Source organism: Diceros bicornis, chromosome 41 (assembly GCF_020826845.1).
Source record: "Diceros bicornis minor isolate mBicDic1 chromosome 41, mDicBic1.mat.cur, whole genome shotgun sequence".
Classification (NCBI taxonomy): domain Eukaryota; kingdom Metazoa; phylum Chordata; class Mammalia; order Perissodactyla; family Rhinocerotidae; genus Diceros; species Diceros bicornis.
In genome coordinates, this window is record NC_080780.1 from 6,731,036 (window position 1) to 6,758,239 (window position 27,204).

Genomic DNA, 27,204 nt, shown 5'->3' on the forward strand with positions numbered 1-27,204 from the left:
ATCAACTACAAGCTTGCTAAAGGGAACATGAATATCTTTATATCTATTAAAGGAATTAAATTTATAGATAAAATCCCTTCTACAAGAAACCTCCAGGCCAAGGTGGCCTCACTGGGGAATTCTACCAAATATTTAAGGAAAATAATATAAACACTACACAAACCCTTCCAGAAAATTGAAGAGGAGGGTGTCAATTCCACTTATCCTATGAGACCAGTATTACCCTGATACCAAAATCAGAGAAACCCTTTACAAGAAAAGAAAACTAGAGACTAATACCTATCAAAAATATAGATGCAAAAATTCTAAAACAAATTTTAGCAAATTGAATCCAACAATATATTTTAAAAAAGCAAAATAAATCATGACCAAGTCATGTTTATCTGAGGAAAGCACAGATTTAGCAATCAAAAATCAATAACAATTCACAATATTAACCAAGTTACAAAGCAAAATCATATGATCATCCCAATAAATGCAGAAAAAGCATTGATAAAATACAATATTCATTCCTAATAAAAACTCTCAGAAAACTAGAAATAAACAGGAACATCCTCAACCTGATAATCTGTGAAAAACCTGTAGCTAACATCAAACTTAATGGTGAAAGACTGAATGCTTTTCCCCTAAGATCAGGAACAAGATAAGTTTGTCCAGTCTCACCACTTCCTTCAAACTGGACTAGTGGTTATAGCCAGTGCACTATTGCAAGAAAAAGAAATAAAGGCATCCAGATTGGAAAGGAAGAAGTAACACTGCCTTTATTTGCAGACAACATAATCATCTATACAGACAATCTGATGGAATCTATACAAAAGTTACTTATTTGTGAGTTTACCAGGATTGCTGGAGACAAGATCAACATGCAAAATCAATGGTATTTCTATATATTATCAACAAACAATTGGAAATTGATATTTAAACTGTTATTTATAAGAGTATCCAAAAGTATTAATTACTTAGAGATAAATCTAACAAAAGGTGTGAACCACTTGCACACTGAAAACTAAAAGACACTGCTAAGAAAAATTAACTATCACCTAATGAATGGAAAGAACAGAGATATACTTTGTGGATTGGAAGACTAAATATTGTTATGATGTGAATTCTCTACAAATTAATCTATAGATTCATGGCATTCCCAGGACAAATCCCAGCTGTTTTGTTTTGGTAGAAACTGTCAAACTTATTCTAAAATTCATATAAAATGTAAAGGACATAGAATAGACAAACAGCTTTGAAAAGAGAAGGGTGAAGTGGGAGAACTAACAGTACCTGATGTGAAAACTTGTTACAGAAATAGAGTAATCAGGACAGTATAGTATTGGCATAATGATAGACAAACAGATCAATGAAACAAAACAGACCTGCACACATACAGACAACTGATTGTCATAAAGGTATAAAGGCAATGCAGTGAGAAAGGAGAGGGTTTCAAATTATTGTTCTGGAACAATTAGATATCCATGTACAAACAAAAATTAATCCTCATCCATAACTCACACTTTATACAAAATTAACTCAAAGTGGATCATAGACCTAAACGTAGAAGTTAAAACTACAAAACTTCTAAGAGAAAATCTTTGTGCTCTTGAGTTAGGCAAAGATGTCTTAGACACGAAGAAAGCAGTTGAGTGGCTGCCTGGGGTGGGGGGATCCGTGGATGGGAGAAAGGGATTACTGAAGGGCGGGAGGCACTTCGGGGTTAGATGTGGTACTTTATCTCGATTGAGGTCGTGATTCCACCTGTGTATGCATTTATTAAAAGTTTTCAAGCTGTACACTTTAAATAGGTGCAGTTTACTGCACTTCAATTATACCTCACTAAGTTGTTTTTAGACAACCGGAAAACATTATGGTGGCTGACTGGGATGAAATTATTCTGAAGCTGCCCCTTCTTTCCGAGAGCTTTTCTGGGAAAAGCTGGGTCCTCAGGGCCTTCAGAGCTGACGTGGGTGAGAGCACTCATAAGCTAGGGCACATATCGCTGTGGCCTGAGAGAGGTAGTTGATGAACTCACAGACCACATCTGGTGCAGGCTTTCCTTTTTAGGTTTATTTACTTAATTGTCGAGTTATGGCTTGCTTCATTTCAGAAATCCTTTGAGATGATTTTAAGTATATAACAGGGAAAATTCTTAATCCTCAATATCAGATGTGTAAGAAATCACATTTCCTTTCTTTTTTTTTTTTAACGAATCATCTTAATTTTATGTCCAGGCCCTGCCTTATTGAGCTAGCAGAGAAGCCAAACTGGGGAACCTGCCACGTGCAGTCCCAAGCTCCTGGGGCCTCCCGCAGTGCCCTGAGCACCTGCCGTCTGCCTGGCCGGACTGCCTCTCCTTGAATCCTTAGGCTGTGCCGGCTCTCTTGCTCTGGTCATGCTGAGCTGAGGAATCATTGGTGATGTTGGGTCCATCCTTCCTGCTGTGTCGTGGCTCTCTCCCTCTGAAGCCTTGTCCTCTACTTAGGGCATCACCAAAAAGCCACAACAGTGGATCTCTCAGATCTCTCTCTTTCTTCTTCCTCCAGCCCAGGGAGAAATTGCGTTTGTCTGAAGAGAATCCCTCTTCTCTCCATATTTTCCTCAGGCATCGTCTCTTTCCTCACATCCTATTTTCTTCAGTGAACTTGAGAAGTCTATCTCAAATACCCCTGCTGGTGGAAGGGAAAAAAGAAAAGAGAGAGAAAAACAACGGAACACCTCAAAAATCATCCTTCCACATATATAATAAAACACAACTATTTTTAAAAACCAATACCAGAGCTAATGCAAATTAGAACAGATGGTTAAAATGAGGGATGTGTGTAGGCTAAGGGATCTAAGTCCCCTGGCGAATGTGACCAGTTCCAAGAGTTTCATCATGTAGGAGACACAACATTCAGACCTCTCCACCGGAACTTCAAATAAGAAGAATGTGAACACTTTAATTTGCAACACTTTGTATTCGTAACGCTTTAGTTTCCAACCCTGCCTGCATAATAGAATCACTTGGTAAGCTTTTTAAAATACCAATGCTCGGGAACCCATGCCAAACCAATTAAATTATGTGTCTGGGAGTAAGGCCTGAGAATCTGTATTTTTAAAAGCTGCCCAGGTGCAGCCCGGGCTAAGGACCATCGACACAGTGGACGATGTCCTCAGAAAGACCCTTTCTGCCTCACAGGATTCTCAAGGCTTTTCCTTGTTAGACCACTCAAGGTAAGCCAAAGGCCTGATGCCTAAACGTGACTCAGACAGAGGTCAAACCTGGCCCGGACACTCAGCTCTCTGGCTGTCTGGATTCAAAGATGGACCAGGACATCTGGAGTATGGTGTCCAGTTTGTCACATTATAGGGAACACTCATGTGCCCAATGAACGATAACCTTCTTGTGGCATGGGTGGGTAATCCTGCTACATGACAAGGGATTGGAGAGACTGGTGATGCTAGTTAAAGAAGACAGTGTGCTGAGAGACACCATCCCCAGGACTCGATCACTTCTGCACTTGGTCAGTTGGTCTCACTGGATTGTAAGTTCCTTTATGACAGGTTCCATGTCCCATTAACCATTGTATTCCCACTGACACCAGCAATAGTCAATAAATGTTTATTTAATCAATGACTATGAAGAAGGGGTGAGACTTGATTCCATGTGAACTGAGAGAACAGACCTGCAACAGTGGATGAAAATCATAGGATGGGAAAAAAACTTTCCAATAGCGAGGGAGGGATTGCTAAAAGATGTACAGGATTGCCTAGGAGGTACTGAATTCTCTGTCATTGGAGATATTCAAGTATTCCCAGAATCCTGGGAATTGGAAGACCCCCTGATGCTCGAAGATTTTGGGTCTATTCTATGAATTGTTTGTTTGGGAATGTGTGAACATCAAAGCAAACAGATGACCTCTGATGATTAGTGGGTAGCCATGTCCTAGAGTAGAGTAGGCCCTTGACATTCATGAGCAATACCGCCAAAGGAGAGTAACAAGTCCCAGCTTCACAAGTACCAACACAAATGGTGTCCTCCCAACATGCCTGAGGAATGAGGAGGGGAGGTTAGTGAAGCCAATGGCATCCTTTATGCTGGGCTCACCTTGGGGCTAGAAAACTGGCCACCACACACCACACACCCATTAAAATCTATGCCTCAGCACAATTAACATCACCACCTGCCCTGGAATTTGGGGCCCCTCACAAATTGTCAAAATCGTAAATGTTTAACCGCATATGCAGGATTTCCTAGAAATAGTCACATTCCTCGTATTTAATAGTAATTCTAAAGGTAAAAGAGGGAATAGTTCCTGAATTCATTCTGCTTCACTCTGCTAATAGTACAGATAAAAATAGACAATGAACCACCAAGATGAGAAGTCTTGAAACTAACAGCTGAGGGAAGATATTTAGCAAGGATTTTGGTTCTAAATTCAGACTCGGGTTTAAATGGGCTTGAATTCATTGGTTGAATGGTTGATACGACTATGGTAGTCAGGTTACAGAATCTCTCTAAGTCTCCTTCTTCATTTGTAAGATGGGGATAATAATTGTTGCGGAAAATTATCCGAAACAGGGGAAAAGGCAAAGGATCGCTGTGTCCTTTTAATGTCCTCCTGGGGCATAGGCTCACAGATCCACCCAAGGATTAGTTAATTCTCTAGGAGAATGTATTTGTGTTTTACCTGCTATTACTGTGGATTTAGCCCAGGTTCTGTGAAGTTAAACTTGTTAAACTGCAGGCGCTCAATGCTGTGGGTCTGGAGTGGGGCCCACGTAGTGCCAGTGCTGCTGATCCTCAGGAAACACTTCACACTCTCTACTAAGTCAGGAGCTGAAGTCAGTGAATTTCAGGGTCTCTTGTTAACATTATCAGCCTCTGGGCCGGCCCCATGGCTTAGCGGTTAAGTGCGTGCGCTCCGCTACTGGCTGCCCGGGTTCGGATCCCGGGCGTGCACCGACACACCGCTTCTCTGGCCATGCTGAGGCCGCGTCCCACATACAGCAACTAGAAGGATGTGCAACTATGACGTACAACTATCTACTGGGGCTTTGGGGGGGGCGGCGGGAAAGGAGGAGGATTGGCAATAGATGTTAGCTCAGAGCCGGTCTTCCTCAGCACAAAGAGGAGGATTAGCATGCATGTTAGCTCAAGGCTGATCTTCCTCACCAAAGAAAAAAAGAAATAAAACACAGAGAACATTAAGAAGAGACAAGGAACACAAAGATTCTTAAATTCGAGTACCTAGAATTTTATATTCTAGAGTTTTATACTCAAAATATCCAGTTTCAGTTGTTTTACTTTTCGACCCTGGGCCTGTACATATTTTTATGATTACCTTAGAAAATGTATTGGTTTTTTGTCTCACGCAAAATTCAGCTTTGTCTGTTTAATACATTTTCTCCTGTGTCAAGTTACGGTTAATCTTAGAGGAGCTCATGTATCTTAAGCTGATAATACCATTTATCAAGTTATCAGGGAATTTGTTTCCTTACTTTTTAAAATTGTCATATTTTCTTTAGAATATTATAAAGTGTGTACTACGTTTTACATAAGTTAGCACATTTAATCCAATAAAGGAAATACGATACTGAATTCCCCATTTCTTAGAATAGATAGCTATGACTTGATTCCTCGACTTGGGTAGAATTTTAGGAGGGTCTTAAGTAGTAAAACTCTACTTTCCCTTTTAGTTCCTTCGTAATCTATCTGTTGCATGGGCCGCAGGAAAGACTAGCCTTGCTCACTACTTAATAACATTGCTCAATAAACCACGAGTTACAGATGTAAGGTGTCACAGCCTTTTGGAGGTACTTCGGTTGGGGACCTCGCAGCGATGCCTGGCAGATCTCTGTCTGTTTTCAATCTCACTAATCTATATTTTGCAGAGTACAAATATTGACCTTTAGAGTCCAGAAAGACTCACTTGATCAAAAGAAAATTTGTGAACTCCATGCAGTCAGTGGTGAGTCACTTGATGGCCTAGGTAACATCACGTACAAAAGGTGCACCACAGATTGTGTAGCGGAATTGAAAGAGAAAGTCCGACAGACTTTGAAATTAATTATACAAGAAGATTAGGTTCTTCCAAAGAATTAAAATGGCTTAGGAAAAACAAATTTTTTTTTTCATTTCTATGTGTACAATTGCAGACTGGATATTATATGCATTCTCCACTCTAATTTGGACCGGTTGAAAGGAATAAATAATGAAGTGTTGACATTTATTTTGCATCTACTAAGGTTATCCATTAAAATAGATTTATCTGCACCATTTCCCTTAAATTGCAATCAGGCCCTAGTTTTTACAGCAATCTTCTATATTTTGTGAAATTATGTCTCCAGAAGCTTATCATACATTTGGCATTCCACTGGGTCAGAAGCAGCATATGTATTGCCATGCCGTTTCTTCCAGATGTCAGAGCTCAACATTCTCTGCACCCCAAACTCTGATAAAATAGAATTTATCCACTTCTGTAATCACAGATGTAATGTTATGCATATATGTTGCTTGCTCACAGATTCCTTTGTGAAATGGGTTTCTGAACATTCAGTTTCTTAAAATGCAGATTAAATCTGCATTTGCCTCACAGCTACTTTTTAAAGCAATTTTGATAGCTTTGCTCAATTTGGAGTTGGATGAATGACTATTTGCTATGGATTCTGATTCTGCGAGGTTTACTTCCAAATACAATCTTATATATGTGCAAAACATGGAGACTTTCAACTTGTTTTTTAAAGATTTATTTACTGTTTGGTCATCATTTTTTAAGCTCTGTTTTCCATATGCAATGCATAATGTTTTCTAAGAGGAATTTATAATAGAGACTTTCAATTCTCACCCCTTGCCTCTCCATTACTTACTAACAAGCCCAATGGCTCTTACAAGAAAAGAAAACTCTGTTTAATTATTCAACAAAGCTATGTTCAATACTTTAAAAATACTACTTCTTTGAGTTTATAAAAATGACAAAAAAAGTACATTATTGTTGTAAACAAAACAACTATATTGCGTGTGTCAAGTCAGACGTGGAAATTCCCCACTTCCCCCAACTCCTACTCCTGGAGAGGTAAGCGTTCTTGTTATTGTGCATCCGTCTGGAGTTTTTGCATTCCTTTACTTACACATAGACATATATAAATTAGTGTACAGCTTGGTTCTTACACTGAACAACATGGCCTGGAGCTCTCTCCCTATCAGTGTGTACATAGTATCTACTTGATTTTCAAAAACCACTTCATAAAACCCCATGGGACAGATTTAACAATTCTCCATGGATGCATAGTTAGGCTATTTTTTCATATATTAAAATGTTTCAGTGGACTTTTATATATAGTATAGATGCCTAAAAGTGGAATCGTTTTTTGGTGGATATGATAAGCTGCCTTCCAGAAGGCTGGATTTACCCAGCCCCCCAACAGTGTGTGGCAAGGCCCTGTTCTCCCAGTCGTTACTGGGCACTGGCTGTATTTTCACATTTTTGCTAGTATTTTAACAATTTTTAATTTTTCACTTTGGTGCTTTTAGCTGAGTGTGTAAAGGCTCAAGACTGGCATAAAGTGTCGTAAACTTTTATCAGCATAAGGTATTTTTCCTGATCTGGTTTATTGCTTTTCACCTGATTCCTCTTCTGTTAGGAATCACTTTTCTGCTCTCTCTCTCCATCCCTTTACTGCCAACATTTCTGTTTCATTTTACAAAGATAATATAATTGAACTTTGCCTTTTTACCTAATCCATGAGGCTTCATTTATTAATCAAGGAGTTCTTTGCATTTATTGTGACCCTGAGATATTTAATCTTTTTAATGACATCTTATTTACAATTTTCTATTAAGCTTTATTTTCTTTGTCTTCATCCTTTTTTTAAAATCTTTTTTTCTCTTTCACTGGATTGATCAGGTTTTCTTTTTTTTTTTTCTTATGTGATTTGGAAGTTTTCTGATCTATGTCCTGTTTCTATTTTACTAACATTTGCACTTATATTTTAGACAGACATATTTAAACATACATACACACACACATATATCATATATATGTTAGTTTTATTTTTACCTTAATTTAAATGGGACATATATTTAAAATATACATATACATATATTTAAATATACATATATTACATATTTAGTTAGATGTTTAATCAATACTTATTGAATAAATATTTGTTATTTATTCTAAAGGAGTTATTTCACATGAAGCAGTTGATAGTCATTCATTAATATTTGCAGTCATTTACCCCAGGTATTAAGCAGAACATAAGGACATGATACAGTAAGTTAAAATGCAATGTTAAATACACACGACTTTGTGAGTTCCAAACTTCAATATCGACAATTTTAGGGATATTTTTAATTGAAAATTTATGTCAATAATCTCATTTTTTCAAGCATTCCTCTTTTTATATAGCTTTTGTTTTGCTCCCTCCATATATAGGAAGTACTTCTAAATTACTTTAGATAAAATACCACTTAACTTTTCATTTGAACAATAATTTCCGTAGTATAATTCATGTCACATGATTTTAGACGACAGAATAAGCCTGGGGAGCAGCATAATGCCTAACAACGAAGACTGAGAGCTTGTAAAGATCAGCGTCCAAATCTGTGGCAGCACTGAAGTAACACAGCGAGGGGCTGTTGGAACAAGAGCCAGTCTGTTTCCGTGAAGCTCACTACTTCCAGAAGTCAGACTCTCAATTTTAACTCTAAAGGCATAGAAATTAAATTATTGTCCAGTTCAAAAGGCTGCCTGTGTGTATACAACACTTTAAGGAAACTGCTTAACTTAACTACAAACATAGGTGCTGATGATTCAGTGCTCTGGATCTGCTCTGTCCAATGCGGCCGCTAGTCAATGTGACTGCCGAGCACTTGAAATGTGGTCGCCTAGACTGAGGTGTGCTGTGAGTGTAAAATACACACGGCATTTTAAAGTATGAAATGTATGAAAAAAATGTAAAATATCTCATAAATGATTCTTGTATTGATTACATGTTGGAATGATAGTAATTGGGATATTAATTTCACCTGGTTCTTTTTTATTTTTTAATTGTTGCTACTAGCAAATTTAAAATTATGTATGTGGTTCTCACTATATGTCTATTGAACAGCCCTCTTCTAGATGTTCTTAACCCACTCAAGAGAAGAAAGGCTAGTGAAATTGTGACTACAAAGAAAAACTATTTTCCATGAGCCGCTGACGTAGAGATTGTAGGAGGGGTAACAATTCTTGGTAGGGCTCCCGTTGTCATTTACAGTAGGCACTTAAATTACTTTACTCTGTTCGGAGTTGGTGTGTTGGTTATCATTTTCTTAGAACTCTGATCATTCTGCCTTGACAACAGCTGTGACTATTCCAGGCCTGCTTAGTTTAATTCCATCCCAAGGATTCAGCAGTGATTCTCTGAAAACACAGCAGACAGTCTCCTCTCTTTAATGAGATAAATGGCTACTGAGATGATTTTCCTGGGAAAACTGTAGTTGCCTCTACTTGGTTTAATTATTCGCAGTTTCCATATCCATCATATGGCCCAGGAATGGGCCCAGTGGCTGGGGTTCTGACTCTGGATGTATTTTGTTTTTGCACTGTACTATTCCTATCTTCTAAATACTCACAGCCTTTGTAGTTTATAACAATTTACATTAGACAACTCCCTGTGCTCTATAGATATATTATTCTAAAATCCTGACTTTCTCACTTTTTCTTTCTCTCTCTCCCCCTCTCTGCCTTTCCCTCTCTCTCTCTCCTCGTCTCTCTCATCCTCTTATTTGAAGAGTAACAGTCTAGTTTCCTGACAATGTTATCCTTTTAAAAAAGAGATGTGGTCCTACTGTTTGTTTTCTTCACTCTCCTAAAAGCTTAGTGGATAAATCGTGTGGCTTAAGTAGAGTTCCTGTAGATGTCCTCACCCAGCAGCCTTCTTGTCCCCTCCGACTCTTGCTGTCCTGTGGCGGGAGTTCGCCCCACCCTCCCCTCCCATCCCACTATACCTGCACCTCGAATCACTCATCAGGTGGCTTCTATGGGGTCCACCTTTCAGCCTCAGTGCCCCTGGGCCCTGCCCCTAAACCTAGATGCTTTCAATCCACATTAAGACTTAACCAAAATATATACCAAACTCCCTCAAACAAAACAAAACACACCATAAAAAGCAGCAGGTGTTTTATTTTTGTTTTTCCTCACCCCTGTTTGTTGAAATCATCTGGAATTTTAGTTTTGGATTATTTTTAATGTTATAACTTTATTTAGAAATTCTTTTTAACAGTTTCCTTAAACTTTAAAGTTATATTTTCACAAATGATTTAGATTTAGTCCTAAGATTTACTGGTTCCTTTGCTCACGGCTGTTAGTTATATCCTCTATCTTTCCTTTTGTTGACCTCCATTCTGATTCATTTTTCATTTTGTCTAAGTCATCCTTAAGAGGTTTTTTGTTGTTGTTGTTCCTTTTCCCATATAGAATGTATGAGTGATAATTTGGGGGTTTGTTGTGTCTAAATAGGACTTCATTTTAGTCCCACATTTAACAGCCTGGGTCTACAATTCTTATCTCAAAATTATTTGCTTCAGAACTTTGTGAACACTGTCCCATTATTTTCTACTATTCAATGTTATTTGACACTATGATGACACTCTGATTACTAGTCTTTTGTTAATTGCCTGTTGAGTTGATATTTCTCTCTCTTCCCCCAATTTCTGGGTGCATCTGTGAGGGTGTTTCCAGAAGAGATTAACATTTGATTCAGTAGACTAAGAAGATCCACCCTCACCAATGTGGGTGGGTATCACCCAATCTGTTGAGGGCCTGAATAGAACAAAAAGGCAGAGGAAGGGTGAATTCCCTCTCTGCTTAAGCTGAGACATTCATCTTCTCCTGCCCTTGGATGTCGGTGCTCCTGGTTCTCCAGCTTTCAGACAGACTGAGACTTACACCATTGGTTTCCTGATTCTCAAGCATTGAGATTCAGACTGTATTACAGCACCAGCTTTCCTGGATCTCCAGTCTGCAGAAAGCAGAGCGTGGGACTTCTCGGCCTCCATAACTCTGTGAATGGATTCCTGTGATAAATCTCCTCATATATATTTATATATATCCTATTGATTCTATTTCTCTGAAGAACCCTAATACACCAAGATATTTCTCGGTATTTCTTCCCCATCCTCAATTCTTGCTTGACACTCAATGGACTTTTTTTTTAATATGAATCTTCAGGTATACAGCTCAGAAGAATTATCTGCTTTTATTAATGTGACTATTGTCTCCCCTATCTCCTTTTTATTTTCTATAGAATTCCCATTATATGGATATTAATTTCCTGGAATCTATCTTTCATACCACTAAACTCCTAATTTCCATCTTTTCATCTTTCTGCTTAAGATTCTGAATTAATTCCACCAGTTATTCTTCTATATTACTAGTCTGGTTTCAGCCTCTTTCATTCTAAAATTCAGTCCTTCCACTAAGATTTTTATTTTGACATTTAGAACTTTTTCCTGTTTCCTGAGTCCTTATTTCATAGCTATGGTGGACAGACTCTAAGTGGCGCCCGTTACCCAATAGGATACAGCAAAGGTGTGGTGGGTCACTTGTGTTGCCACATTGCAGATGACTATAATGCCTGTCTTGCTAGCAGATTCTCTCCCTTGCTGGCTTTGAGGAAGCAAGCAGCCATATTGGGAAGGCCTACATGGCAAGGAATTGAGGGCAATAGACAGCAAGAGACCAAAGTCCTCAGTCCAGTCAGCTGCAAGGAACTGCATGCTGCCAACAACCACATGAGCTTGGAAGTGGATCTTTCCCCAGTCAAGCATCAAGTGAGACTGCACCTTCAGGGCAGCTTTGTGAGCCCCCAGTACAGAGGACTCAGCCAAGCCTGGCCCACAGAAACTGTGAGATCATTAATGTGATTTGTTTTAAGCCACGTAGTTTGTGGTAATGTTGTTACACAACAATAAATAACTATCATAATATCTGCCTATTTTTATTTTGTGGCCACCATGTCTTCTGGAATCAGTTTTCAAGGCTCTCCTCAGTCTCCTGAACTAATGGTTCCCTTTGACGTGAACTGTTCTTCTTCTCTGGGTGTCTCTCAAGCTGCTGGGTTTTCTAAGATGTCTGATGAATCTTGTGTGGTTCTGAAATGAATATGAAAGTCTCTGGCTGTAAGGAACTTTCTAGTGTGTGTGATATGGGGGCAGGAGGGGTTAGGAACAAAAAGACAGTAGCATCAATAAAATATTATGGTTAGTGATATTCACCAATAAAAAATAGGGTGATATGATAGTGACAGGTGTACATGTGCTGGGAGTTGGTGAGGCTACCTTATACACAGTGGTCAGGGAAGGCCTTTTTGAAGAAATTGTACATGAGGCAACAACCATGAGAGGAAGCAGGGAAGAGCTTTCCAAACTCAGGGAACAAAGCCTTTCTCCCTGTATTACTTTCCAATCGCTGCTGCAGCAAATCACAAACTTACTGCTTAGAACAACACAAATATATTATCTCACAGTTTCTAGGTCAGAAGTCTGACCTAGACTGGTTTCTCTGGCTAGGTCCCACAAGGCTGAAATCAAGGTGTCAGCTGGCCTGGGCTCTTATGTGGAATCTCTGTGGGGAAGTCCACTTTCAGGCTTATTCAGGTTGTTGGCAGAATTCAGTTCTATGTTGTTATAGGACTAGGGTGTCTGTTTCTTTGCTGACTGTTGGCTGGGGCCGCTGTCAGCTATTAGAGGCTTCTGTGTGGTCCTTGCACACGGGCCCCCACATCTCAGAGCTGTAATGGCATGTCAAATCTTTCTCACACTTGTAATCTCTGACTTCCACTTCTGCCACACCTTTCTTCTGTTTCTTCTACCTTCCTCTGCTCTAATCAGCCAGAGATCATTCTCTGCTTTTAAGAACTCATGTAATTAGATTGGACATGCATACATATTCCAGGATAACCTCCCTATCTTAAGGCCCACAACTGTCTTTACCTCTGCAAAGTCCCTTCTCAATAGTGCCTAGATTAGTGTTTGATTGAATAACCAGGGGACAGGAATCTTGGAGGAACATCTTTAGAATTCTGCCCACAATTCCTGTATGGGGAAAAGGTTGCTGCATATTGGAAAAGAACAAAGACCAGTGGGATGGAGCACAGTAAGAAATAAGGAGAGGGAAGGGAGATGATGTTTGGCTCTAAGAAGGAATTTGGATTTTATTTTCATTTCAATGGGAATCTATTGGAGGATTTTTACATGAACTAATTTATACTTCAAGTTGATCAGCATGGTGAGTGGGGAAAGCTCCTTTAACAATTGTCTCTTACACAGCTCAGCAGGGCCTTGGATGGGAAGGATGCGCCAACCATGGTGGGGCAAGATCTCCTCTGTGACCCTACAGTGTGTGCATGCGGTGCAAGCGCGTGCGTGTATTAGTGGTAGGGCGTAGAAGTGGGACCTCCCTTTAGAGACTGTAGGAAGAGAGGTGGACCCCTAAAAACTGAAGAAGCAGGTAACAAGTTACAAAGTGAGATGGAGTGAGTACGTTGGAAGCTTCCTCTGCTTTATCAAACTCTTATGCTTTTGTCTAACGTGGCAACCAGAAGTTACCTACCACACTGTCCCACTTTCAGGCCACAGAGCCCACAAAAAGCAAAGCCACTGTAAACCACTCCCTGCTTTAGGGAACTCTACTTCCCAGCTGCTCCATGTGAACACAGTGGGGCAGGAGCTCTGCACAAGTCTCTGCAATCCTTGCAGCATCCAGTCCACTGGCCCGGCTTTGCTCCCTGAGCTATGGTAGAGCCCATGCCCTGAGAAACCAACCTCATCCGGCCTTCCCACGGCCTTTGTTAGATTGCAGGTCTCAGCTCAGGGATTCCAACAACCCAATGCCATTTGCCTTGTAACTTCTAGAAACACCGAAATGTCATATTTGAAAACGGCATTTTCCCTCTTTTCCAACATTGCAATGGATTTAGTCTTAGTTGTTACCTTTCCATTTCAATGAAGATTTTGCATATGTGGGCGGGAAAGGTAATGTGTGGCTTAGTCCACTATCTTAAATGGAAAATTCCATACTATATCTTTCATTATTGAGCTAATAATTTGTTCTGGGAGGAAAAAAAGCTAATGAAATTTATCCTAAAAGCATTTTAAGCATTGATGTTGCCCTGGCCATATCCAAGGACCCTGACACTTGCCTATTTTTAACCTGAGTCATCTCTAACTTGCTGAGCAGAAATGCATTCCAAGAGCTCTAAGACCCAGGCAGGCCTCATTAGTCACCAGCATGCTACTGGCTGCAGAGACCCCTGAGCCCAGCCACTGCGTAGCACCTCAGGTCAAGTGTGTCCTTAACTACAGCGTGCTGCCTAATATGCCACCTTAAGTGGACTTCCTAATTTTTTTAATTTTTCCCTTTTTTAAATGATTCATACATTCAGTGGCACATCATGCTGACTTAACTCCTTACCAAAGCTCTGTCTTCTTGTTTTCCCTTTTGGTTTCTATAATGAGCCACATTAGTAACACTTAAACAGGTAACATTTAAGTAATTACATTTTTTTGTACTTAGCATAATGCCCAACACCTGGTACTTTGTAAGCACTTGTCAAGTTAATAAATTAATATTTGGTAATTGACAACAGAATAGCAAACCTGGGTGTGTCATTAAGGATTATCTAATACAACATCCTCACTTTATAGCTAAGAAAACAGATATCTTAGAGGGTATGTACAAACTGTCCAAGATCAGAGTCATCGGCAGTTTTTTTTTTTTTAATAATTTTATTTATTTTTTTTTTCCCCCAAAGCCCCAGTAGATAGTTGTATGTCATAGCTGCACATCCTTCTAGTTGCTGTATGTGGGACGCGGCCTCAACATGGCCGGAGAAGCGGTGCGTCGGTGCGCGCCCGGGATCCAAACCCGGGCCGCCAAAAGCGGAACGCACGCACTTAACCGCTAAGCCACGGGGCTGGCCCCATCGGCAGTTTTCTAATGCCCATCTCAACGCTCTCTCCATCATAAACTGTGTGTTGGAAAAAGGTAAAAGTCTTATTTAAGGACAAGAGTTGAAAGTGGTGACTACATCTCATCCATTCTCATTAGCCTCCCTCCATTCACCAGACGGCTGGGGCAGACTTTAAATAGCTGCTCCACCTGGCTCGCTCACCACCAACTCCAAATTTCAGGTCAAGAACCAGGAATCTGAGAAGGAAGTTAAAATATGTATCCTTATCTGACCTGCCCTTTTGCCATGGACCTGGATAGAATCCTCTCTTTCAATTAGATCTCTGGATTTGGGCTGCAAAGTGTCCTTTAAAAACACTGGGGAATAACTATGGAGACCAACAAATAACACTTAAGGATGAGTAACTGAAAAATAATAATCTGGTACCTATGAAAAAATTCTGAAGTCTAGAAGAAGAGAAAAATATCTTTCTTTCTGTTGAATTAGATTTACTCCATGAAACTAAAGATAAATTTAGATAGTGTACTACCTATAATGAAATACAAATACCACAAATATTAAGCAAAATGAGTTAGAATAAACCAAATGAAATAGTTGAAAAGAAAATGACCCTTCAAAGCAATGAAGACAGAATCAAGGCAGACGGACAGAAGAAGATGCAAAATTATTTAGCAATTGTGAACCACGCTTTTAAATCTGTATTTTAGTATTTAATCCTCACTTTCCAACAAGATAGGTATCGACTATTCTCATTTTAGCATTGAGACTAACAATTAAGTAGTCTATAGTCACAACCAGTAAATGACAGAGCCAGAATCCAACAGGTCCATTTGGTTCCAAAGCCCATGACCTTTACACTATGACTCCACCTTATCAACTTGTCAGTGTGGAAGCAGACTTGATAAATATTTTAGAATTGAGAAAATGAATAAGAATTTCAAAAGAAGGAGAGAGAAGACCCAAGATTGGAATAGGTTTTCCCAAATATACATCAAAAGAACCATAAATTAAAATTATGTGTATAATAGAAACACTTAAAAAGGCCTGATATTAAAAATTCAGATAAATTACTGTATTCCTACCAAGAATTTTAATCACTGATACACAAATATTTTATGTGTGTTGGTAAAATGTGTGTGCATATTTTCATAAAGGAAATTATCTTTCAAAGACGTTAAAAACCAGGTTAGTGTTCACTTCTCTGAAACAATGGCTAAGGACAGTGCAGCACCAACACAACACTCAGGAGGAAAGAATTTAATCCAAGATTATCATATCCAATCAAGAGAGAATTCACAATGTGGAGAAAGAAAGAAATCTCAAATCTAAGTTTTCTGGAAATGTCCTACCCAACTGCCTCAGAAACATACTCCAAAGCACAAAGTACTGAGAGAATGTCTCTCTGTGATACAACGTAGAAACAACTGTCAAGTGACTCCCTGGCTCAAACTTTCTTTCCATCTTTAAAATATCCTACTTGATTATTCCTTTCAGGTTTAGAGTCTCACCTGAATAGAGCAGACCCTAATTCAGGAGGAGCCATTTCACATTCTAACAGAGACATAGGCTCTGCCTAATCCAAGATGAGCTGAGCCAACGAGATTTTTTTCTCTTCGACATAATCTAAACTAAGTTCTACAGGGGAAAGTGGCCCCATGGCTGATGATCAGTGGAGTGAAAAGTCAGGACTGGCAGTAGTTGCTGTTGAGAAAAACTGATAAAAAATGTTAAGTTACAGATGTAAACAAACCACTAACACTCACTGGATGACTGCTGATAAATCTAAATAGCTAGAATAATTGTAAGATCCAAGGGGACAAGGTGATCTGTGAAGAGAATAAACATCAGGGAAGAAAAACTGCAGAGAATTCCTTGACATCAATACCCAAGACTCCGAGGTTATAGTGTTGTTTATATAGAAATGAAAAGGTACAAAGACAGTAATAAATATTGCGAAATGCTTTAAGATTTTAAAAGATATAGTTAAAAACTAAAGAAGTTTAATATCCAAATTCTAACAAAAGACAATTACATATTTCAAAGGGAAAAATTAAAATTTGCAAAAATAAAGCTTTTTAAAAGAGCATAAAAATAGAAGGCAGACCAAGAATAAAAATTAAAGTATATAAACTATCTAAATTATTAAACCCATTAAATTATTAAGCGTACTATAAGTTTCAAACTTCATTTTTTACAAAGATGCACTGTTTTCAAAAGAAAACGTTAGCACTTGAATGTAACCTACATGAGACCAAGGCTGTTTGTCTGTGTTGTTCATTGCTCTACTTTCAGCACCTGGAACATTATTTGGCATCTGATAAATATTTTTTGAATGAATGAATGCAAAAAGAATGCTAACAAAAACTGCATAATGCCCAGTGGTGGCATGGCACGGGTAAACAGGAGCTTGTATTCAGCACAGGTGGGAATTCTACACAGGCACGGCTTCTCCAGACAAATTATAACATACCCCCCAGCCTTAAAAGTGTGCCTGATCTTTAATCCAAGAATTTTACACAAGAAATGTGTGTGTATATATATATATATTTTAAAAGATCACTAAGGCACTCAACATATTTGTTTACAATAAACAAAAAGTAAACAACCAAATGTCCTGCCCTAAATGCCATCTAAAAGAGGACTGACTAAATTACAGTCCATCCGTCCAATGGAACTCTAGGCAGTCACACAAGAGAAGATGTTGAAGTTTGTTAACATGGGACATAATGATGATACTTTAAAGGAAAAAGCAGGCTACAAAAGGGACACATAATACAATCCACTCCTGTATAAAACATCTGGAAGAATCAATACTCAAATGTTGTGTTCCCAAAAGCGGTAGGATAACAGCGATTTTTATTTTCTTCTTTCTGTTCTTCTCTATTTTCTACTGTTTCTACAATGAACACGTACTATTCATAAAACAGAACAGTCCAATATAAAAATTTTATAACATTTATTTTTGAAAGACAGCAATACTATAGGCTGTGAAGTAGAGTCAAATAAAACACTAATTTTAAACATCATATACCGCCTGGAAAAGTACAACATTCTTCACCTTTCAGTTCTGTGGATATGTCTCTGATATTAGATTACACCTTGCTATTTCTGAACATGTTTTTATTCAAGTTAGTTCTGGTAAGCAAAAAAAAAACTGTAAGAGGTCACAAACCAGAAGAAAGTAAAAACTAGCACTTTGACTCCAGCTTTCGGTGAGATCTTAAGTCTATCTAAAAACAATGGTAAGCAATGTTTTATTTCAAATGCAAACCATTATACTAGCCAACACTAAGAATCATGTGGTCTTCAGAAGAAACTTTCTTCACTAAAAGATGAATATAAATCAGATACATCCTCATATACAAATTAGAGTTAAAAAAGTTTCAATTTGAGCTCACTATTCATCATATCATATATCTTCAAAAGAAAGACCTCTTAGTAACATAAAAAGTTCATTCTCATTTTGTATGAATCAGCTTACACATCAGGTAATAACTGGAAGAAAAATAAAGCTCATATTAACATAGGCTAGGTCAATCGTCAAACTTGAGCTGTTGTTATTCTACTTAAGGCAGAGAATTGAGAATATACACTAAAAGTACAATTAATAAATTCCTAATTTCCTACGCTAAAAAATGGAAAAGAGTGTACTACAAAGATGCCATCTTTTAATTTCAAGTGTCCCATTTACTTTCCACAACCAAAAGTTTTGTTCCAGTTTTCATAAAGCTCTAAATCTTTTGGAGACACGCTAGGTCGCACAGTTCTCAAAGCATTTTCAAAATCAACATAAGCTATCGGTCGAACTTGATCTGGTGTAATTGTGGCGATGTCAGCAGTCTGTAAACTGCGAATAGGACCAAGAGAAGCTTCTCTGCAAAGCTGTGTCATGTCTGCTCCAGAGAATCCATCAGACTGCTGTACAACCAGTTCAATTTCCTCTTCACTGAGGCAACACTGCTCCTTGGACATCAGATTAGTTACTATCTGTTTCCTGGCCGAGGCTTCTGGGAGGGGAATATAAAGCCTTTTTACCAACCTTCTCCGAGCAGCCTCATCAATTTCTTGTGGCCGATTAGTTGCACCCACCACCAGAATACGATCTTCAGAAGATGTGGTTGCTCCATCTAATTGAACTAGAAATTCAGTTTTTATCCTCCTAGAAGATTCATGCTCACCATCTCCCCGTTGAGATAACAGGGAATCAATTTCATCAATAAATATCACAGCCGGTTGCTGACACCTTGCAACAGCAAACAATGCACGGACCATTTTCTCCCCCTCACCCACCCATTTAGAAGTCAAGGAGGAAGCAGAGATACTAAAGAACGTTGCCCCAGACTGACTAGCAATGCACTTGCCAATTAGAGTTTTACCAGTTCCAGGAGGACCAAAGAGCAGAATTCCTTTAGGGGGTCCTCGTAAACCAGTAAAGATGTCTGGCCTCATCATGGGCCACACAACTATCTCCTTTATTGTAGCTTTGGCAAATTCTACTCCTGCGATATCTTCCCAATTTACTGGAGGTCCATGATCCATAATCTCATTCATAATGAGCTCAATCATCTTTGGCTCCAAGTTCTTCAGACGCTCATCAACTGGATGTGCTGGTTCTGTAGGTCCTGCACCATAAGGCTTATATTGCATTCCCCCATTCAGACCTCCCCCATCTTGCTTAGGTATAGGAGGAACAAACTTCCCAAAGATTCCTCGGGATCTACTAGCTCCCAGAGACTTTTTTACACCACCATATGAAGACCCTGATGAACGCTGGGGTTGGTGGTGCTTTTTTTGCTGATCTACCCGTAATTGTTCTTTTGCAGTTTTAAAAGTAGGCAGGCTGCTTTCCTCCTTTTGGCCATTATCTTCTGTTTTAGTAAGAGCCTTACTCAGTACTGGGGTGGAAAGTACATCAATGGTGCCAGAACCATAAAAAGCTTTCCGTTCCCATGGATTTTCACAGCCAGAAGGAAAACAAGACTGATTAGATGAGAACATATGTAGTCCTATGCTGGCTTTTGGAGTGCTGTTATTTTCCTTTTTGACATTTCCAAATAATGGTGTGGCATGGAATTTTGCAGTGGCTGATTCACCAAAAGGCACTGAAAATGCAGGACACATCTTGGTGGTGTTAGTCACCATAGGTGGCTGGGCATTCTGAGGGCACTTCAAAGAAGGACTGCTCTCTGGGATGTCTTGGGTCCTAACTGTACCACCAGCTGACTTAGTTAATGCGTCACTCTCCCCAGAATCACCACAAACACTAAATTTAGGAAGATCAAGGACAACGGCCTCCTTATGGATTACTACTGATGTATCAGCAGGTGCCAAAAGAGAGTCTTTGAATTTTTTGCCAGCTTTCATCATCTCCTGTACATTACTCATTTTGAAAACATTATTTATTGACAATCCAGACTGCCACTTATCACTGTCAGTTTGCTGAGACCTGACCAAAGTCAAAATGTTTTCTGCATAGTTATTCAAACCAGATTCAACATTGTCAGAATCGATAATTGCAGAATATTTCTCTGCATACTTTTTGAACAGTTTGGTAGCACAGACCTGGGAGATCTCGGAGTTTGCCCATGCATACTGAATGCGTAATATCTGTGCTCGGTATGCATCCGCCTTCTGTCCTGATGTACATATGTCAGACGTAATTACAAAGTAGTTCTTCTGCCATTCACTCAGGTGCACAGACCTAGAGCTGGAGGCCTGCATTTTAGAGGTTCTATAACAAATGACAAAAATGAAAAAGAATCAGCATCAAGAAGAAAACAAAGATATAATAAGTTAAATATACTTTCTAAATCTCTTCTCATCTGAAGGAAGGTATATTGGACTTTTAATTTATAAGGATAGATCCTTTATAAGGGAAATATCTAGTTAATCATAGATTTCAAGCATTCAAGATACAAAAGATTAAAGACTTGACTTAATAATGTTTTGAGTTAAACTGTTTTACTTATACAGTAATTTTCCCTGCCAATAGGGAGCATATTCATAAGATTTAGATGGAAAGGATTTAAAATTAATCAGCAAAAGAAAGGCAAAATAGATGAACAACGGAACTATAGAGAAACAAAACGCAACAAACCAAGCCAGGAGTGCAAGTCTGGGCTCTAAGAAAATTTAGATGAAGGATCTTAAGCAAGCCTTTTACTATTGCTGAGCCTTCAGTTTTATCTGTAAAGTGAGAGAAATCCTTGTGAGAATCACATCAAATAATGAATACGAAAATACTCTGAAAACTACTATAATCATCCCACTGCACAAATGTAGAAACTGAAGATGAAAGTTAAGAAACTTACTCGAGATCACAGCCAGTTAGCAGTGGTGCCAGAATTCACACACAAGGAGTTTCACTCCAAGTGCTGTGCGCGTTTTGCCGTTTGCCGTGTACAAAACGCTCCCTGATGCTATTACCAAAGGTCACAGGGGCATGGATCGTAAATATGAACCACTATCATACACTAAATGTTTTTAAGGACTTATTCATGAATGAGCACTCAAAACAGGATGCCCTCACAATTTCCCAATTTCACATGAAGTATTAAAAAGTGAACTGTCATGCTAAGTGATGAGAACAAGCTAAACAACCTACTAGTGAAGTGCTTTTAGATGTCTTCTCTCAGGTTTTTAAAGGGCTCCTTACATTAAGTAATAATTATTGAAAAAGAATTGCAGATGAATGTGCCTTGTTGTTGGATGTGTAGAATTTACCTGCCAATCTACAAGAAAAACTTCTAAGGAAACTTTTAAGTTTCCTAAGAGTACTGCAATAAAGCAAAAACCAAGAACTCATGTATTTTAAAATTCACCTTCCAAATTACCTGTAAATATAGCTTAATAATCAGCAGGTTCTTTTAGTACAAGAGCCATGTTTAATACAGCTTTGTATCTCCCCTAATGCCCTACAAAGTATCTGTCACACTCTAGGTAGGTGTTCATACATCTTTGCTGAAAAAAACCAACTTAAGATGCAGGGAGATTGTAATTTGCTTAAAGCTATAAAGATAAACTAGAGTCAAAACTAGAACTTGTATTTCCTGACAAGCACTTCATCCCTCTCGCCACTCTACCAGTTTAACTTAATCTCTTTTATGCACTACTGGAAAGGAAAATTGGAAGTGAAGTGACTTGGAAAACATTTATGACAAACTTTCTTTGACTATGTACATCCTTCCCCTCCATGGCTTCATGGCACTTGACCTTCTGCAGTCCTGGGAGTCTTCCAACAGCTCCAAGTTCTGGGTGTTCCCAGAACACCCTCCTTTCTTTTCCACCTTCACGATTTTCTTCAATATTCGTCGCCCAAGTCTTACTTCTTCGTCTGAACTCAATCATTTATCCAACAAATATAGATAGGGATAACCAAACAACTGTTTATCCAGCACTGATCAATGACTTTAACTTTTATGGTCTTCCCTAGATCTAAAAATCGTTAATTAGCACTGACATATGAATTGCATTTCAATCTTCTTTGATAGTTTTGTTTATTGTAGGAATGTGATATTTGTCTTTTTAGCTAGACAGTTGGCTTCTGCAAGTAGCAACTGTTTTCTATTAAGTTTATATTCTCCCAGTATCTAGAATAGGGTATCCACTGGAATAAAAGCTATTAAAATACTGGTCGGAGCTCCTCCACGTGCCAGACACTGTGCAGGCCTTTTATGGAACTTTCTAATTCCCAGACACAGCACAGGATTTGGATTCTGGCTCTATTGCCTGCCAGCCATGACCGTGAGTAAATCTCTTAAGTTCTCTACGTCTCTTAGCTGACAGGGGCTTTTTTTAAAAAAAATTTTATTTATTTTCTTTCCCCCAAAGCCACAGTATAGTTGTATGGCATAGCTGCACATCCCTCTAGTTGCTGTATGTGGGACGCGGCCCCAGCATCGCCCGAGAGGCGGTGCGTGGGTGCGCACCAGGGATCGAACCTGGGCCGCCAGAAGCGAGCACGCGCAGTTAACCGCTAAGCCACGGGCCGGCCCTGACGGGGTTTTAATTCTGCAAGGCACTCAAAACAGTTCTCAGCACGCAGAAAACACTCGACAGCGTTACTCGTTATCATTCCTCACAATCGCCCTTTCACGAAGGGCAGTACCCGCCTCCTTTCCGATCAGAGGTGGACGCCTGTCTGGGGTCCCCCGCTGGGCTGTGAGTGGCGCGTGGCCCAGAACCCGGTGGCCTCTAGCCCGCGCAGACCATGACTACCACCTTCCCAGTCAGAGGGAAGGCTCGGTGTGTCCGACAAAGGCCCCGGCCCTGGGAACGACCACCTGGAGCCCAGGGTGCCGGGACGGCCTTCCCCGCCCGCCGTCCCCACGCTGGGAGGGGTGCCCCCTCAACCGCCTTCCTCGGAACCTCCAAGGCCCCCTCCCCTAAAAGGTAAGCCACCTAAGACGGACGGGCGCCGAGGGCACGCTCGCCGCGAGGAACCACTTTAGGACTCCGGCCTTCCGCCAGGCCGCCTGGGAAGACCCTCACCCCGCCCGGCGCTCTGGGCGGCCCCCGGGGGCCGGGCTGGTCCCTCTACGTTCCGGGTCCCCGACTCCCAGCTCCAGGTCGCGCCAATTCCAGCCCCAGCCCCGCCCCGGCTCGCGTTGGCGTCCCCCCTCCCCGTCTCCCTGCCTACCTGCGGCCCCCGAAAAGCGCGCGGACCGATATGCGCCTGCGCGCTGCTGACGTGCTCGGGCCCGCGACGAGCGTGCTGTGTGCGTGCGACGAGACAAGTTGGCGCGCGCGCGTCAAGGGCGGGGCGAGAGCGCGCGGTGGAGGCGGGCAGTGGGGGCGAGACGGGGTCGCGCGGTGCCAGCGGCGCAGGGGTGTGTCGCGGCGGGGCTCCCGGGCGCCGGCCGCGGTTCGGGCTCCGGCCCTTGCCGTTTGAGGAAGGCTGAGAGCAGATGTTCTGCTAAGGGAGACGTGCTGGCTTAGCTGTCTGGCAAGGACGGGTTTACTGAGGTGCTGAGCTGTCTTCGTTTCCCTGCGCCTATGCTTCATTTTTCAAGTCCTCCGAAATAAAGACGCGGAGGCGCTTAGAGCTGAGCTAAATTCAGACGGTTCGCGTAGACCGCGCCTTCCCCGCACTCGCGTGGGGAGCCCGCGGTCCTGCCGCAGCCCGGGGCCGCTGGACGATGGGCGTGCGGAGGGGTGAGCGCGTCTCGCTCAGGGGCGGCTGGAGCCTGCGCGGTCGGAGCCCAGCCCGGGCCGCGCGGGGCCGTGGGCCGCGCCGCCTCTCACGGCCAGACCGGCGCTGAGGCCCCCCGTCAGTTCACGCAGCGCCTTTCCAGGTGGGTGCTCGGTGAAGGTCAGTCGCCGCCTGAGAGGTCTGAATAGAGCGCCCTGCGCGATCCACGTGCGCTTTTGAGACAGAGGAAGGGCACTGGAATGCCTGCTCCGCCGGAGTCCCGCAGCTCACATTACCCCCCAGCCAGCACATCTCTGTTCCCGCCCTGCGCTCTTTAGGGACACTTTCCTGGAAGTGAAAAGCTCTCCATTACACCTGGGACTTTGTTCTGGAGCAAGGCTTCAGAGAACAGAACCATATTTAGTTTAGTGAATTGCGTTTTCAGACCAAATAACAAAAACATGTCACCTAAGTCCAGAAGTTGGCAGTTCCAGGTCTGATGACAGGACCTAAGGATGTCATGAAAGACCATCTTCCCATTCTGCCATCTGCTTCCCGTGGATTTTCCTCCTCAGGCTTGTCACCTTGTCGAAGAGGGCCCCCACAATCCAAGGAACGCAGCCTCACAGAACCATGTTTAAAGCAAGAAGGGGCCAAATCGGGGAAGGACCGTTGTCTCTCTTGGCAAAAGAAAGAAACCGTTTCCCAGAAAGCCCCAGTAGCCTTCCTCTTCCACTCCTTGGCTCACTGGGTCCTATGGTTCTCTGTTCCCGAGAAGGGAATATCTCATGCAGGGGATGGGGAAAATAACTAATTGTGCAGTAGCAACTACCAACGCATGACAGCTAAATGCAGGATCCAAAGAAATGTGAGGCAAAAAGTTTTTGAAGACCTTTCTTTTAAAAATTTTTTAAATGGGCACCAAATAAAAGAGATTGGACAATATATTTTAAAAAATAGACGGGTTACAGTGAAAACAGCTCATAATTCTTGGCTTAGTAAAAGACTTTTACTGTAATTGCTCATAATTTGTTAACTAATTTTGTAATTATTGCAATTACCCAAAATATGTAGAATGAAAATGAAAACTTCTCTCAAGGCCAACTCAGTTGTGTGTTTACTAGCTATTTTTCTACTTTTATATTTAGAAATCACCATGTAAATACTATGTGGGTAATTAGCAATTTTTGGTGATTTTCATCATCAAAATTTTAATGATGGCATTTTGGAGAATTCGTATGAACCACTGTCTTAGCCTCCTAAGAGTATTGCTCAAATACTGAATTACATTTGTGGTTGCCAGAGTTAGCTTTTTTCCAACAAGTGACACTAGCATTGCTACTTCACATTTGTGCCTTTGTTACAAAAGCATTCCCCAATCCAGCAGTTTTCTCTTCCTGCATAGCTGGCAAAAGCATAACCCACTTCTGTGCCCTCTCTGAACTTCAGCCTCCTCCTCATCTATAAAACGAGAATAAGCTTCTCTAACTCAGGGTGCTATTACAAGGATTACAATCAATATGAGACATGCTACTTAAATTATCAAAGCAGGAGCTGGCACCTGGCAGACATTCAACAGAAGCTATGATGCTATATTATATTTATTCCTACTATTAAGGCTGTTTTCAAGATTCAAATTCTTACGCCATACCAAGACTTTTTCATCTTTACAAATAGGATATTTTAGAATACTGTCCTAAATACTTGAGCGTAATACATAAGAGTTTAGTGCTTGAGCTATGCAGATCTTAAACTTTCCCTCTGAGACCACAGACGGTGTTCTTTCTTCTCCTGAGGAGAATTTTTGAACCTGCAAGGGAAGCAGTTTTCACTTACAGCCGAGTGCCAGTTCTTGGTGTGAGTGATTCTGGGAGATGGCTGCTCATTTCCATATTTATGAATATTATAAACATGGTTTCAAATAAATGCCAGTGAACACTTCAGTGATCTCATTTGTTTTTGAGCAGAGGGAGAATATGGCCCCAAATAATGTGCATTGTTGTCTGCCAGGAGAGTTACGTTATATAAGTTTCAAAAAGATGTGCTTGTCGGTGCATGTGGGAGGTGGTAGGATGGAGTTGAGGAGATATGGAAATAGACAGGACAAGAGTTACTCCCTTCTTGGTGGGGTTCCTGAGTGTGGCTGGTTTCTGACTGATTTCAAGCCTTTCAGGTCCCTAACAGTGGTAAGGAAGAAGACAAAATGAGGATCGAGGATCAAAGGATGAATTTCTGCATCCGTTGGAGAAGTAAGACGTGTGTGTGCCTGGAGTGAATGAAATGCATGATCCCAGTAAAAGATTTTCATTGGCCATACTGAATGAGGGCTTTGAAGAAACTCCTCTGACATCACCATCATAAACAGAGCTGATGAGTGGTGAGATGGACCCCTTTCCTGAAATGAGGCAGGCAGAGCGGGAGGGAACTCAATGCTTTGGTGGTTTTCCTCAAGAACCTCACTACCAACCTGAGTCAGCACTTCTAGGTGCTTCCAGTTTGACACTGTATGTTGGTTGAATTATGTCCCCAAAAAGATATGTTGAAGTCCTAACACCTGGTATCTGTGAAAGTACCTTATATGGAATAGGAGTTTTGCCTAATGTAATAGAGTAGTGGAGTTAAAATGAACCTTACTGGGTGGACCCTAATCTAATATGACTTATGTTTTTATAAAGAAGAAGAGAAGAGACACAGAGAAGACGGCCATGTGAAGACAGAGGTGGAGATGGGAGTTATGCAGCCACAAGCCAAGGGATGTGTGGGGCTACCAGAAGCTGGAAGAAGCTAGGAGGGAATCCTCCTGTGGAGGCTTTGGAGGGAGCACAGCCCTGACGATACCTTCGCTTCAGGATTCTGGCCTCCAGAACTCTGTGAGAATAAATTTCTGTTGTTTTAAGCCTTCTAGTTTGTGGTGCTTTGTTCCAGCAGGTCTGGTTAGAGTCAGGGGCCAAGACTCAGCTAACGTCCTGGACCCTGTCTGTGCATGTCTCCCAGCAGCATCCCTATATTCACCTGATGCCGAGCCTCCTGCCTCGAACTCAAATCTCAGCTGTCTTCCCAAAGTACATTTATGGGTGGGCCTGGATGGACCCACTCCAAAACGGCTAAGGGCTGGCATTGGTGACTTTAGTGGCTCATCTTGGAGCCCT

At 40.9% G+C, this 27,204-nt stretch overlaps 1 protein-coding gene and 1 long non-coding RNA gene across 3 annotated transcripts; one reads left to right on the forward strand and one right to left on the reverse strand.

Moving 5' to 3' along the window:
• Window positions 1-17,864: 17,864 nt before the first annotated feature.
• On the reverse strand, window positions 17,865-23,502 carry FIGNL1 (fidgetin like 1). 2 transcript variants are annotated; one of them, XM_058534796.1, is made up of 3 exons: window positions 23,416-23,486; window positions 21,023-21,111; window positions 17,865-20,656 (listed from the first exon to the last, which is right to left on the reverse strand). In XM_058534796.1, exon 3 carries the CDS (start codon window positions 20,644-20,646, stop codon window positions 18,613-18,615), a length of 2,034 nt encoding a protein of 677 aa, XP_058390779.1. In that variant the 5' UTR covers window positions 20,647-20,656; window positions 21,023-21,111; window positions 23,416-23,486; the 3' UTR covers window positions 17,865-18,612. The 2 variants fall into 2 exon arrangements, with proteins under 2 accessions (XP_058390779.1, XP_058390780.1); XM_058534797.1 differs by lacking the exon at window positions 21,023-21,111 and having other exon boundaries at window positions 23,416-23,502.
• LOC131400087 (uncharacterized) lies at window positions 22,893-27,112 on the forward strand. The gene is made up of 3 exons (XR_009217291.1): window positions 22,893-23,316; window positions 26,221-26,304; window positions 26,731-27,112. It is a non-coding gene; the product is annotated as an uncharacterized LOC131400087 (long non-coding RNA).
• Window positions 27,113-27,204: the final 92 nt, after the last annotated feature.

Coding starts and splice junctions, on each gene's coding strand:
- FIGNL1 (XM_058534797.1), bottom strand. CDS start 20,646: ATGCAGGCCTCCAGCTCTAGGTCTGTGCACCTGAGTGAATGGCAGAAG.